Source organism: Lepisosteus oculatus, chromosome 26, assembly GCF_040954835.1.
Source record: "Lepisosteus oculatus isolate fLepOcu1 chromosome 26, fLepOcu1.hap2, whole genome shotgun sequence".
NCBI classification, from domain to species: Eukaryota; Metazoa; Chordata; class Actinopteri; order Semionotiformes; family Lepisosteidae; genus Lepisosteus; species Lepisosteus oculatus.
This window is the reverse complement of record NC_090721.1, coordinates 1,472,525-1,488,534: the sequence shown is the minus strand read 5'-3', so window position 1 is coordinate 1,488,534 and position 16,010 is coordinate 1,472,525. Positions and strand designations below refer to the sequence as shown.

At 42.2% G+C, this 16,010-nt stretch overlaps 1 protein-coding gene across 3 annotated transcripts in view; it reads left to right on the top strand.

The window, feature by feature from the left end:
- Positions 1-16,010, top strand: part of doc2b (double C2-like domains, beta) — a 218,429-nt gene that overhangs the window by 189,943 nt on the left and 12,476 nt on the right. For all 3 annotated transcript variants that reach the window (XM_015367828.2, XM_069184231.1, XM_006640820.3), the window contains 3 exons: positions 1,745-1,854; positions 10,568-10,694; positions 15,118-15,275. In XM_015367828.2, the coding sequence (XP_015223314.2) occupies positions 1,745-1,854; positions 10,568-10,694; positions 15,118-15,275 (395 nt within the window). The remainder of the gene's footprint in view (positions 1-1,744; positions 1,855-10,567; positions 10,695-15,117; positions 15,276-16,010) is intronic.

The window sequence follows — 16,010 nt, the reverse complement described above, 5'->3', positions numbered from 1 at the left end:
GGAGAAGGATTCTAATAGATAAGCGTTAACTCATGGGACTGCTACAAACTCTGTAGTGAAACAAGGACTTTGAATGTAGAATAGAAAACTCGTCTTTATATAGGGTTGTACACTAGGTACCTGGAATAGGGTTCTCGCGCAGTTGGCAGAGGCCCAAACCACAATTTTTGATTAACTAAACTACCTAGCTCAACTAAACTACCTAGCTTAATCCCATTTCTTCTATTCTTATTTTTTTAGCAATAGTAACTATCCATCCATCCATTTTCTAACCACTTTGTCCAATTCAGTGTCACGGGAAGGAGGGAGCCTATCCCAGCAAGCAACAAGGTCAAGGCAGGGTACGCCCTGGACAGGACGCTGGTCCATCACAGGGCAGACACACAGTCACAAACACACACACACCAGTTTCCCCAGAAGCAAAGTGACCTACAAGTGTGTAGAGTGGGAGGAAACCCACATGAACACAGTCCACGCTGATAGTACCCCAGGAATTGAACCCAAGGCCCTAGTGCTAATGAGTGAGCCACTGTGCCACCCAGCTAACAGCAGGTCTTATTTTTAAAAAAACATCACATGCATCATTGTGCTGGTCCAGTTCTTTAAAAACTTTTGAATAATCACAGCTGTACTCTGGTTTAGAAAGAGGGTTTGTTTGCTTGGCAAAAGTGATCAAAGCGTAAGCAAGATAGAATTTTCAGATCAGGCAAACAGAGAATTAAACATTTATAACGCAGCTGTCCTTTTTTGGATTGAAAAAACATACGGATATCTACCATCACATATGAGTTGAGTTAAAGGACAGTGTTGATCTGAGGCAGGTACTGTATTTAGAGACCAAGTGAGATATATGTGGTGCAATTTGGACAGGTGTAAAGCAATCATTCTAGCAAGCGAGCACCTTCGTAAAATCCAAATCCAGTAGTAGTCAAGTTCAGACCTTGATTGTTTTTATTTTTGCCTTCATTTTTTAATAAAGTTTGCTCCTCTTCTCTGACTTCACTGATGCTCAGTGCCTTGTTGACCCTAGGCAGCTGATGTGCCACTGCCCCCCTATGTTCCAGAATGGAATGGCATCTTCCATTGCAGTTCATTTTCAGAAGCTGTGATTACACAGTGTTATTTAGCCTGCATTTCAGAATGTGTAGACATAAAAATGAATTACCAGAGTGGCATTTTCTTTTTTAGTCAATAAAAGCCAGGAACGTATGAGAGACTTTACATAAGGAAATATGTATATTCTAAAGGTAAATGTAACATAGCAAAGCTAATATTTTTTTCTAATTATTTTATTTAAATGAATATTTTGGCTTTTGCTGTTTAAAAACACATTTTTTTAATAACTAAAACCTACTGTTATTTTCTTGGTATACAATTTTTGATTTACAGTAAAATCAAAACCAAAGTGAATCAGGTGGAGAAATTAGGAAGATAAATCCTGAGCAATGAATGGGCTAATGAATGAAGAGCAGTGACTGTATCATCACTATTGGAAATCTGCCTCAATCACAGTACTGAGCACATAATATCATGTCTGAATTGAACTTAGAACAACAAGACATGTGCCTTTAAAGGCAATCACTTGTTTCAGATTACACCAGTCCAAACCTGGCAGCAATCATCTGGGATTTTGATCTCATACATGACCAGTTACCCTGGCTGTGGGATCCACGGTGATCCACAGTGGCACTGGTGTCTGGGCTGAGCTGCCTTTTTAACCATCTCTCCTGTCCCTCTCTCTCAGGCCAACAAACTCCGGACGAAGACCCTACGCAACACCCTGAATCCCATCTGGAATGAGACCCTCACATACTACGGAATCACAGATGAGGACATGGTCCGCAAAACACTCAGGTACCCCCTCCCTGTCCCCTGCCCTCTAAAGACAACCAAACTGGCTCCCAATGCGTCAGTCCATGACTGGCCTGAGGATTTCGGGGGTCCTTATTAAATATAAATATTTGCCACTGTGCTAAACATACATTCTTCCTCAACAGGAAAACAAAGAGTGAAGCTGTTAGACGTCACCCATAGGGAGTTAATTGAAGGGCAGGCATGTCATGTGTTCCTCTAGATACTGTAACATTGTTCTTCCTGCTTCATAGCAAAAAGGGTGCAGTAAATTTAAGCATGAAAGAAAATGCGTTATGAATTTGGTTCAGAGAATCCACTTCTGACCATACACCATAACTTTCTCTGTGCTGACAGGGAGCTGGACAGAAGTTTAAGTTTTGTTTTTTTTATGACATTCTTTTAGTTTTCATGTTCAAAACTAGTGGTGAATTCTCTTGGGGGCCTATGTGACTCAGCTGCTAATTGCACTTGCTTAAAGCCCAGGTTGAGCGCTGTAATCCAGACGTTGCTAGTTTGAGCCTTGGTAATGTCCCTTGCTGAGCATGACCAGGCTTCCCCATGCAATGACACACAATGGGTTGAGCACCACTAGGGGGTAGTGTTAGGATTAGTTGATCAGGAGTCTCTGGACTTTCTGACAAACAGTGGCTCATGTTTGCTAGAAACCTGCAATCTTGCTGACTTGCTGGTGCCTGAGAAGTAACATGGGATCAGCTTTTTGGTGCAGAAAAGTGCTCTGTGCCTCAAAACTGGAGGTATGTCTGATACATTCAAGGGGCTATGCACACTCTGTAGGCTGGCAGTGATGTCAGTGAGAGACGCACTTCAGAAAGGGGCCTGTCAGAGGAGCGTGCCCTTGTGTCTCTGAAGAATATATGAACTGTCGAGAGGAGGTCAATCTGTGGTAGCTAATCAATCCCATGCAGCTGTTTTTGAAAGAAGTCAGGGTTTCGGCTACAGAAATGTGGCCAGGTAGCTTGTTCCATACTCCCACAGCCCTTTAGGTAAAGAAGTGCATCCTGTTTTCAATCCACTTCTGCATAGTGGCCATTTCTGTCCTCTGGTTCATGTCGCACTGATCGCTGTAGTAGTCACAGCCGAGCCTTAAAGCAATTGACAGTTGCAAATAGGATGCGTATACAATAAAAGAAACAAATGCCCCTTTCAGTTTACTCAATTCACAGTCAATCCGTATTGAAATGTACTTTTCATTTTCCATCGTCATTCATAACTCCATAAAAATTTATGTGAAAACTATTTCACCATTAGTTTTGTAAGTGATCATAAGGATGGGTGTGAGAACAGACTAGGGCTTGAGTTGTTTAATTTCTCTCCCTGCTTTCTCAGCTGAAGAGATCTGGTTATGCTGATTACACTTACACTAATTAAAGATGGATTTGCTGCAAAAGGTAATCGTCTCTGCAGTTAAATCATCTTACTGCCTTTCAAAAGAGCAGAGCTTTATAAATGAAGAGGATTTGAGTTAGGGTGGTTTTATTGACAGTCTGCTGCAAGTAAAAACAAAAAAAACATTAGCTCCTGCTTTATAAACATAACCACACAGAAGTACGGATGATTTGCAGTATTACTTTTAAGTAGCTACTATGATGTTCCAGTAAACAATTATGAACCTGATCAGTATCACACATTAGGTTTTTAAAAATTCATTTTGGATTTTTATGCCACTTACAGAAGTAAATGTGCAAGTTAATTGCAAAATTAGGCCATTTATTTCAGTCATGCAGAACAATATGGAAATGAGGAATAATATTGGTAGGGCTTAAATATCTTAACAAAATAAGTACTTTTTTTTTTCAATTAAAAAACAATGGTGGCTCAGTGGCACAGCAGTTATCTTTGCTGTCTTGTAGCTCGGGAGCCCTGGGCTCAAATCCTGAGGTGTTATCTATGTAGAGTTTGTATGTTCAATTGTGGAGTTTCCTTCCACAATTGAAAAAACATACTGGTAGGTTAATTGGCTTTTATCTTTTACATCGTTATCATGCTTTCATCCTGGGACAATTAGCCCAGGTGTGAGTGTGTGCGTTCATATGTGGGTCGGTGTCTGCCCTATGATGCCCTGTGATGAACTGGTGTCCCAGCCAGGATGTACCCTCCCTTGTGCCCAGTGCTTGCTGGGAGAGGCCCCAGCTATCTTGCGACCCTGTATTGAATAAAGCAGTTAGAAAATGTATGGATGATAAAAGACAGTGTCTGAGACAGGTAAATCAATTTTACAGTAACAATCACCTGCTCTACTAACTCCACCATAGTGTGTGTGGATTCGCCACTGACCTTCTCAGCCACCTTCGGATTCATGCCAGACCATCATGCTCCACCGCGAGGGACAACCAGTGACTCATCAATGTGGCACACAGACGCAGCTCAGGCGCTTAACGAGCAGTGGCTGATCACGGTCTGGAAAACATTTACTGTGCTTTAGAGTTCCTCTTTTCTGTAGTTTCAAGAAAAGCTGATGTTGCATTTAGCAGCTTCATCTCATACCCTAAGAAGAAACTCCTTTTTGTGTTGTGCAGCAGTGAGACCTAGGAAAGACCTCGGGTTGATTTTATTTGGGTGGCATGGTGGAGCAGTGGCCAGCATTGCTGCCTCACAGCGCTGGAGCCCTGGGTTCAACTCCTGGGGTGCTGTCTGTGTGGAGTCTGCATGTTCTCCCCATGTCCACGTGGGATTCCTCTGGATGGATTGTTTCTGTGTGACTAGCTTCATTTTTTAGGAATGAAGCAATCTAAAGTAAAGACCTAACAGAAACATTTTCTTTATTTTTCTTTCTGAAAAAATAGGCATGTGTCAGAATAAATATATGAAACCTAAGAAAAGCTTGCTCGATTGATAGCCATATAAACAGAAAAGAATGAACATGTCCAAGTCAGCGGTTACATGGATTTTAATCTTTTATTAAATCAAATTAACATATACAGTAATTTCCCAGTTTACTCCAGTTTATTCCCCAGTATATTGTCAAACAGGGGTTTGAAAACCTACAGCACGGTGGTAAAATTACCAGTTTTCACCCTGGAAGATTCTTTTGTTAAAAAGCAGAGAAAAGAAGAAGAGTCTTTCCTTTCGTTTGTCGATTTTCAAGTGCCCACCTGATGATTTGTGTGAAGAGTTTACACTTGGTCCCTTTCTTTAGACCACCCTTTTCCGTTTCCATGGAAACAAAGAATTCCCGTTTGCTAGCCTTGCCTTGAAAACAATTTTATCCGCTGCACTAAAGAAATTAGGAAACTAGACCACCTGAAGCATCCGTTTTCCTTACTCAACGAAGGTGCAAAGGCTTCGGAATCCCAGAGTTATCCTTGGCGAAACCGGACACAGAGGAAGTATATAAATGAGGCCTGCCTCTGGGGCTTCTGTAGATATTAAAAAGGTGATAAAAACAGATTATTATGTCTGGCTTCCTCCTTCAAACGAACAGCTCTGTTGGCTTCCTACTGATTTGATCTGTGCAGATTGCAAATTAAGAGAAAAAAGTTGAAGAATTGCCATGCTGAGGCCATTGGCAGAACTGAAGAGCAGTACAACACTAAGGGCAGACAGCACAGCGCTCCAGAGGGAGCACTTTTGTGTGTCTATTAAAGAAAATAAAATGTTTGGCCCTGGCCTTCACCTCTGTAATTCAGCCCTTTTTTTGAGGTCTGCTGTCTTGGATCAAAGGTTTGAGTGAAAAGCTGAGCTGGAGAGATCACTGAAACTGCTGTAGTCTTCGTGTCTGGATAATTACAATGGAACTTCACAAAGAAAAAAGGAATTCTAGTAGTTTATTGTCTTCATGTTTGTTTAATGATTACTTCTCATCAAAAATAAGCAACAGTGCGGGCCTATAGTTAGGGTTTTTAATTTTAATGAGTTAAAAAAGTAATCCGAGGGCTCACAATATGCAGAGAAATATACACTTGTGTTTCCACATTGCCCATATAAACATATGAAGAAATACCGTATCAAGATGCATCAGTCCAGGAATAACTGATAACATGATCACACTCCTTACGCTATTTGTGATACCATGTAACTTACATTGTCAGGGGTCTGTATCTCCTAAAAAATGAATGAAGCAAAAAAAAGCTGTTTTCATTTGGAACTGAACACCTGATAAAACCTGAAGTGGAAAAAATAACTGTGCAAATGGGAGCCCAGTTCCCCTTCATCAGGAGTTCAACTAAAACAAAAGAATTTATTTTTAAAAATGTTTTTCCACCGCTAGACTAAATAGAATGGATTTTCATCTGCAAGAAGCACGCAAGTTTCTTCAGGCAGTGAAGTTCAGTGCTTGAAGTAGCAGATAGTTGGTCATGGCCTGAATCCGAACGTGCTTTATCTTGCCCTGCACACCATCACTGGGAGGATTGCCTGCTGATACTCCGAGCAGCTTCGACTGCCAGAGAGGATCGAGCGCTCTGGGTAGCTCTCTGAGAGTGTGTGCTTTGCTGGCACAGTTGCTGAATCCTTGTCCATGAGCAAGCCAGGCTAATTGTTACAGACATATCGTTCTCTCCCAGCTCTACACAGACTCTTTGTGATTTCACAGATCTAAAGAGACTAAAGAGATCTTGATTTGTTTTCTTTGAAGCTCTGACTGAATGACTACAGTAACTAAAGAGTTAAAAGCGTGTTGTGTTGTTATATTGCTGTTAAAATTGAACTGGCTGGTTGAGCCTCTCCTGCTGTCAGTGGAACCAGGTTTTCAATTCAGCCTTGAATTTTTAAACCTTTTAAAATGCGTAACTGTGACACCTTAGACGTCCAGCCTGTGCAAGTGCCATGTTTTCTGACCTTTAATGGAAAACCCATCCAGACTTGAAATTAAGAAATTTTGGCTGAAGTTTTAGCCGGATCTGTTCACAGCCACCAGAGGTAGCGCATTGGAGAGCTACCAGCCCAAGCCTCCTGGGTAACTTATGATCTTACTGTCACAGATTTTTAATTTGTTTTGCTCTGCCGGTACAATAGCAGTGGAAATGTTACAGTCTTATTGTCTAACTTATTAACATGAGTCTTTTTGGGTCGCCTCTGTCTTTTTCTAGGAACAAACAAAACTGTTCCATCTTTTTTCTCCTTCCCCACCAGGGCACAGAGAGACTTCAAGTGCACATTGGAATGACAGTTTAATTGTGAGCTGTGCGTGACTCCGCAGAGATTTAAAAATGCTAATAACGTGAAGTGATTATTAAAAACACTGGCTTCTTTTTCACTCCACGAAACCAAATGCTTCGACGGCTGTAATAACTCCATTTTAAAGTGACATTGTCAAACGGGTGTCAGCCTAATTTCCTCTCTACAGCTGGTTCAAAGACTTCTAAATGATATCTTTTATATTAAAAATACATGAGACATTTAAAACGCTATTACTAATGTACTAGACCATCCACAAAGCCACCAACAAGACAAAAGGAATAAATTACGGAAAATGATGTCTTTTATTCTGGGGGTCTGGAGAAAACTTCAGACTATGTAGATTTACAAATGAAAATGGATCCTGAACTCTTCTTAAAAAAAGAAAATGCAAGTGAACAGATATACAAATGTCAAAATACAGATCAAATTCAGCTGTTACTTCATTGTTTTTAGCGTAATTGAAACTTGAAGATGAATTTTCTCATACAGTATATTTCCCAAGTGTTGATAATATCAGTGTAAACTAGAACATGCGTTAAAAGATATGAGACTGTGCTGTGACTATAGAATACATTACAAATAGGAAATGACACCTCAGAAAGAACAGATTACGAGAATGTTTTTTTGAGTGCAGTTGTGCAGTGGTCAACACTGTTACCACTTTAAATCCGTCTTGCTTATACAGAATAGTGAAAAAAGCCACCTTAACGTAAAGATGATGTAGGTTGCAATACCAAACCCAAATAGGAGCAGACACAAACAAAATAATATGTAAAACATTTTTACTTGTGTATCAAGCAGTGGGCCGAGGACAGATTCTATAGCAGAAATGTACATTTCCATCACCCTTTCTTTGTCACTCCAGTTCTTTTCAATGCTGGATTTCACGGCTATTCGTAGCTACAAAGCAGCAGCATTTTGGGTAGCACAAATGGTACAAATAAATGTTCTTACAGATAGAAATGTCACAGTAAAAAAAAAGTTACAGGGCAGGAAATGAAATGGTGCTCCATAGCAAAATGTCATCTTTAGCCACTGATTGAATACAATACAGAAAGTGCTTGTGCCCTGTGATGCTAACCCAGTTGTTCACTGCTATATTGCTGACAATCCTTGTGTAAACTTGCATTAGAATAAGGAATCCCAGTCCCAGACCTTAAATAAGGAAGAGATTAAACATTAGTCTGAGAGAAAAGTGACAGTGGTATTTTATTACAAGGTTGGTGAGAGAAGGGAGTAGCAGGAAAACCTGGGCTGTTTCAGAGAGCTCTAGAGACATATAGAAATAGTTTCTTTGCATTCGATTAAAAAGAGACTGACAGGTTCACATTGTATTAGAGAGCTTGGAAGTGAGTGGGGGAGCAGCCGTTTACTGTGTCAAGAGGGATGGAGAGAAATGCAGAGAGTGAGGGGGCTGTCGCCTGAAAGCCAGGAAGACTGGAGGTACAGATAAGAGGCCGGTGGATGTCCATACAACCTGTACATGCTACTTTCAGACCTGCTGTAAATGGGCAGAGCTCTCCCAGCTGTCCATTAAACACTCTGCAGCGCAGTGGTGACAGAGAGTGAGGCCTGGAAGTCATGGGAGCTGGGAAGGACAGGGATTCTTATCCCACCAGGGGGCTGAGCAAACACCCGCATGACAGCTGGATCAGTGAGTCACAGAGTCTGCTGTTCCACCGGTGGGGCTTGCAGGCCGCTGTGCTGGGCAGAGTGCTCCCTGCTGGACACAGGAACATAGTTCAGGAGGCAGGAGAGCGAAAACAACTAAGCAGAGAAAATTAAAGGCACCTCGAAAAAAATGATGAATAATTAAAACTACTTTCGGGGGGCTGCTGAGCGTACAGTCAGGTAGATGGACTGGAGCAACTGGGGCAAAGCTCCTCACTCAAAGGGACCTTCATCAAGATCAGATCTGTTGCAGAAGGAAGCCCAATTCCAGTGTGCCTTTGATCATATACCTTAAATAACCAGGTGAGCACAGGCTCCAGCCACACATCTTAATCAAATGACCAGAGGCTTCTCTTATCTCGCACAGAAATAGTTCTAGGGGCAATTTAGCAGAACTTCAAACAGCTGTTCATTTTCAGACCTAAATTCTAACCAAATACCTCTATTTTAAATCCTCCTGAACTTGTTTAGCTTTAAAAAGTTTTGAATTTAAAGAGCGACAGGAAAAGTTCCAAATATAGGGGAAAAACTGGCTGCTGCTATAGTGGCTACTTGAAACCCATACTGAGTATACCCACCAGCTCAATTACAATGCCCCCAGATTGCTTTCTATCATATCTAGATTTTACTTGATATCTTTCCCCAGCAATGAATGAGCTTTTGTGCTTTTGTTGAATTGGCAATGTTGGAGGTCACTGAACCGCAAGACATTTATGATTTATGCTGAGTGTTCTTCAGTGTCAGAAGGCAATTTGCAGCATTTCTTAAACTCTTAGTTAAAATAATTAAATTATTTTCACCCATTCCTTAGTTAAAGATTTAAAGAGGATCTTAACTTCTGGGGAATCATGGCTCATGATGAACCCATATGAAAAACCCTCCTGTAGGTACCGATAATCTTGAAATCATGAATTGAGTGTCTGTATTATAGCACTGTGGAAGGACTTGTGTTGGTCAGAACAGTAAAACAGATCATCTTCTGGGAATAACAGATTGAATCTCTGCAAGTGCAGAGGTGGGAAGCCTTAGGAAATTAGGAAACGACTTAAAGATTACAATGTGGAAGAGCTTTCAAACCTGAGAAGAGGAAAGTCTTCTTACGCAGAAGAGGGTAAATGAAAGTATGGAACAAGCTGCCCAGACTGTTTGCACTTTTTCTTATGTTCTTTATTTTGTATCACATGGCTTAAGTGTAAAAAATTAAAAGTAAATGTCTCTTCTAGCAAACTCCCTCTTGCTTTTGATGTCTTTCTTGATGTGTTTTGAATCATTCTCATCTTGTGACAAGATTTAATGGCTGTATTTTTTTCTCCCTCATGCATAAGTTCAATAACACAAACTTCTCTGTGGCAGCAGGATCTCTAGTACAGTACGTTAGCAGCTGCAGTTTGGTTTCAACCTTGCAGGAAGCCAAATGCAGGCTACGCTGTAGAACACAAACTGTTCACTACACAGAAAGGCTGTGAACAGTCCAAATCTGCCCTGTACATGGCTTAGTTCAGACTGGGGATATAAAACTATCAAACTCAACAGAGATCTGATAAAAAGAGATCATAGGATTACTGTCACAGTATTGCATCTGCTTCTAAAAACTCAACTGAATTCAATAGCACTGTAACACTGACCTTTTAGACACTAAAGAAGGCTTCAAATAATGGCTGAAGGAGCACAGTGCCTTTCTGTTAGGTGAAATCTGTGTCTGAGCTACTTCATCTTTTCATCAGAACGCTATGAAAGATTTACAGTATGTCTGTCATCATCCAGAAATCACCACAATTGTGAAATGGGGAATGAAGAGATGCAAACCGTGGTGCAAAGAGTAAAGATTACACCTACAAAATCAGTTAAGAGCTCAGACTGCTTAATCTTCACTCCCCCTCCCTCTCCCTCCCTGTCTGTTCAGGATCTCAGTGTGCGATGAGGACAAGTTTCGGCACAATGAGTTCATCGGAGAGACCCGGATCCCCCTGAAGAAGCTCAAGCCCAACCAGACCAAGAACTTCAACATCTGTCTGGAGAAACAGCTGCCGGTGAGTAAGTTGGGAAGTTGACCTGGAGTTCCAGGAGGAAGTCTGAAGTTTGGAGCAGAACTTTAGGATAAGACAGGGCATCTCAGTGAACACATTCAAAGGTCAACATCGAAATCTGAAAGTCATTTCTAAAACTCACAGGCAGCCAGTGCAGAGATGCCAGAACAGGTGTAATATGTTTCTGCCTTTGCACCCTCAACAAAATGCAAGCAGCACACGTCTGAATGCACTGAAGGTTTTTAATGTACTTCGCTGGAACTCCTTGAAACAGTGCATTACAATTGTCCAGCCTCGAGGAATCAAAAGATGGACAAGTCTCTCTACAGTGGATTGAGAGAGAAGACTGGATCTTGGCAATATTTTGGAGGTGATGAAAATATTTTTTACAGATATAGTACTATCAACCATGAACTCCTGTTCATCTCCTGCCATGTCTTTGCTGAAGGGCTTTTTTAAGGAAGGTTTGGGAGGGATGGCAGGACTCATGTTCTGCTTCACCTCTGCTGCTCTGACCCATAATCCCTTTAAGTCTTCAGTACCATAGTAAGACCCTCTCTTCCTTGTACGTTTGTGCCTCCCTCCTCTGCATCTACCCTTTGGGTAACTCCTCACTCTGCATGGGGGTCCCAACTACTACATCGTGTGGCCAACCAGGTTATTAAGCAAAAGCTTCTCAATAAACATTCCTAAACTAATTTCCTTACTGGATGTTATTATTCCTCATGAATGACAAAATATCATACAGTCTGCATTTTTTTTAAATTAAACTCATCTTAATGAATTTCTCTGACATTGAAGATACAGAGCAAGCAACCCTCTAGCAAATAATAGTAGGGCTCAGTTTCAAGGTTGTGTCCTGGTACTCAGTCATTAAATGACACAGCTCCCCGTCAGGCTGACATTGAGGAAGCAGCTCTGTGTGAAAGCCACATGCTTCAGCAAGAGCAGACGAGACACAGAGTCCCTGCTGCTTAGGAAATACCTGGACTGGGAGGGGGCACAGGCAGGCTGGTGGTGTCTGTAAAGAGCTGAGCAGCAAGAAGACAGTGCGTGGGATACCTCTCCCAGCAGGCACTGGCCCACAGTGGGCAGCTGCTACAGACACAGGGCTTATGCTTTTAATGAAAGCAAGGAGGACGAGGCAGGCGCTGTCCACCCACGACCATTCCTCAGGTGGTTTTCTGTCCAGAAGCCAGTTCCACCACTGTGGTCCTTGTTCTCTCTTTGTGCTCGGCGCCTACAGTCCGGCTCAAAGTGTTTCAGCAGAGCACAAGGGGAAAAATAAATGCAATACATTCAAAGCAAAAAACATTGGCCAGCAGAAATAATTATATATATTTGTAAAGACAAATAGAAAACCTGAAGATGTTTCTGAAAAGGTATTTTTTTAAAATGAAGATCTAAACAATTTCTGCATTCCTGTGTTTAGATCCCAAAGCATCAAACTAAAACCTCTGAGTGAATTAAGCTAACGTACCCAAAAAGGAAACCAGGGCTAAGGATCACTGAAACCCAGCTGAAATAGTTTCTGGGAGAGGCAGAAACAAGCAAGCGACTGGGAGATAGGGGAGGAAACTAGAAACTAGTATATCATTGAGAGACCAGCAACACAGCAACCCACTGTCATCAGCCCGACAGTGCTAAAAATACCAGCTCAGGCCCAGGATGAATCTGTGCCTTAACATGTCTTTAGAGGCTGTTGCAATAGAATTTCAGATTGATTGAAATTGGACTGAGCAACACCAGCATTTAAAGTTTACAGTTTTAATAAAAATTCTGTTAAATGATAAAACGTACCTGCGAATAAGGCTGTTAGATCCACTCTGATCCTGTAATACCAGGCGGAAAGAACACCAGCCTGGACTTGCTTCTGAGCCTGAGAGGATGAGAGATATACACAGATATTCTAGGATACATGGATAAAAAATGTTGTATTTACCATCATAAAATTAAATTATTTAATTTCTATTAAATAAAAATAATAGTTAAAGATAAAATACACTAAGTGCCATCAGTTTTTTCATGTTTAATTTCCACCAGGGGGTTCAGTTCCTGGGGTGCTATCTGCATAGAGTTTGTATGTTCATGTGGGTTTCCTCCCACAGTCCAAAGACCTGCTGGCAGGTTAACTGGCTTCTGGGAAAAATGGCCCTGGTGTGAGTATGTCTGTGTCTGTCTGCCCTGTGATGGACCAGCGTCCCATCCAGGGTGTATCCTGCCTTGAGCCCATTGCTTTCTGGGATCGTCTCCAGCTCCTCTACAACTCTGAACTGGATAAAGGGGTCAGAAATGGATGGATGGACTTCCATCATGTGATCATGATTCATGGATTCACTGTTGCCAATATTAAAATATTGTTTTCGTATTTCCACATGTTAAATATTTTAAATGGAGCTGTTCATATCATGGGGGGAATAGCCAATTTAACTATGAGCTTTGACTGCACCCATGTTTAATAACTCGCCTCACTTTCAGGAGCCAGTACCTATTTCCCAGCAAACAGCAAACAGCATCCTTGCAGGCTCCTACACAGCCACTCCATTGTGTCTCTGTGTCATCTCTGCCACAGCATTAAAATGTGACCCAAAAGTATCTGATATTCTGCTCATACTTAAAAATAATGAGAGCGGCAGGAGTGAGCTGGTCTTGAGGAAGGACTGATGTGCGAGCCGTGAAACTAGAAAAAGTAATTGAATTCGGAATTCTCTCAGCTGCCTCTGGGCTCCCTTCACTCATCCGGGGGAAAGTGGGTGCGGAGTAACATTCTGATACAGTTTATATCACATTTTGCTTCCTTTTAATATTATACCCTAACTGAGTGTTTGAAGTAATGGATACATGTGTAATGAACCAAACAATCTTCATTTCTAACCTGTTTCAAATCTTGCATAACCCACATATTTTTCCAGCACTTGTTAACAAATACAACGACCAAATTCCCTTTAACAAAAAAAAAACATATTCATCCTCAGAGCCCCAATCTGTAGGTCAGAGGGTGGTTGTCAAGTTAGGGGCTGGAAGACATTTAAATCATACAAATCCGTCTTTGATGTACAAGTGAAATAAAGGATAGACACTAAGAATCAATTCGGCTGCACTTGAAAAGCAAAAAAAGGATATTTTTTTACTTTCTTTTTCTCCTTTCCCCTCATCGAGCAGTGCTCTTTGTGCAGGTACAAAGTCAGCACTTTCCTGTAGCAGGCTGTGCCTGGCTGTGTGCCTCAGACGTGGTGTGAGGAGCCCGTCTGTAGGGGACAGTCAGAGCGTCCCTCTCCTTCACCCTGGCTCTTGCACTCTGCTTCCACTCCAATCAAAGCCCCTTGGCTACACACAGCTACTTAAAAACAAGCTAATTGAGTTTGTTCAGAGTCTGCGACCTGATGTTCCGTAATGCTGTGCCGTTGCAGGTAATTGCATGCTGCACTGATCTTCCTGGGTCTGAACTGCCACCCCAAACTAACGTCATGCTGTCAGTGGGAGTGTGAGCTGGGGGTGGGCGCCCTTCAGATTGAGGACTTTGGTGTCCTCCATTAAGGAGCTTGAAAATTATTTTCCTTCCGAGGAGCTCTGTAGTGTCACCTCAATGTTCCTGCTGTCTGATTTCTCCTTGTGCGCCTCTCTCTAGGTGTTGTGTTTGTTTTGGTGATACACAAGCTGTTTGGGGCATAAAAGTGTCTTTGAAAGCCTTTGAAAGAAGTCGCCTGCGAGGAAGTTTAAAGGGAAGATTAATTATCATTGCACAGTCCTCTGAAACCCATCAGTTCAGGATTGTATAATGAAGTTTGTGCAGCATTGATTTAAATCCTCACCTGTTTGATTCACTTTAAAACTGCGCTTTGAAGAAATGGAAAGTAATATAAGCAGTGACAGCTAGAGAAGGAAAAAACAGTCTCAAATGATTTTTGTCCGAAATACACTAACTAATTTATCCAGTACAAGGTAGCAGTGGAGCAGGTGCCTATCCCAGCAAGCAATGGGCACAAGACAAGAAACATCCTGGACATGACACTAGTCCATCACAGGGCACAGACAGTCACACACACCAGTTGTTACAAAAGCCAGTAACCTACCAGTATGTCTTTGGACTGTGGGAGGAAACTGGAGCACCCAGAGGAAACTCATCAGAACACAGCGAGAACATACAGACTCCACACAGGCAGCACCACAGGTCCAGAACCGATCCCAGCCCCATTGCTGTGAGACAGCAATGTTAACCATTGTGCCACCGTTCCTCCCTGCAACACTGAATTGAACAATGTCATTTTATAGTTTTATTCAATCAGAGTGAGCTCGGTCAGGTTCTGGACACTGCTATGACATTTTCGCCTGTACAGTGCCCTCAAAGATAAAAAAAAAACAAGTGGCCGTGCTGTGTCTCGGGAGAACTGCCTGGTGCTGAGCGCCGGCCGTCTTGTTCCGACAGATCGACAAGACGGACGACAAGTCCCTGGAGGAGCGAGGGAGGATCATGATCTCGCTCAAGTACAGCTCCCAGAAGAGCGGCCTGGTGGTGGGCATCATCCGCTGCGCCCACCTGGCTGCCATGGACGCCAATGGCTTCTCAGATCCCTACGTCAAGACGTGAGTCCGCCTGCCCAGCCGCGTCCGCGCCCCGCGGGTGCCACACTCATTAATACAGCGGGCTGTGGGCTCTGCCGTGTAAGGACACAGTCACCCTGCACTGCTCTGGGGCTCGTCTGCCGTGTTTTCAGTGTTACCCTTCTCTGAAATGTGCGAATGCGACTAGTAACAGCCCACTGTGTCATGTTCTAATGCAGGTGGACTGTGTGACACATGCTTGCGTCTTGTGTAAAGCTGGGTAGCTTCTCCTCCGCGCTTGTTGTAAGACGTCATCCTTTCCCGGTTCTGTCTTTGCTGCAGCTAACGTCTTAGGAATTGTTATTCGCAATGGGAAAACTAAGGATTTGAACTTGTACTTGGTGTTGGCAGGAGAAGAATGACTCGTTAGATCCATTTGGAAAACAGATCTCCTTCTGTACAGTGATCCAGCTGCTTAAACTGTGGCCTGGGTCCTGTTGAGAACAGCTGTTTTACGGCTCTGAAATTAATTTTCCTAATGGATTGTCGGAGTAACCAGGAGACGAAATAATGCATTTTCAGTTGATTCAAATTTGTACTAAATACATTTTGCCTGGACCTGAGATCTCTGAGCGTTTTTCAGATTGTTCTCTATTTATTGCCTCACCTTTAAGAAGACTCTGACAAGCATTCTTTTGTTAGGCAGCAGAGACAGTATCACAACAAGGAATAATTCCTTTGCTGTGGAGTGTCTCTGCACTTGTCTCCATTTTGCAA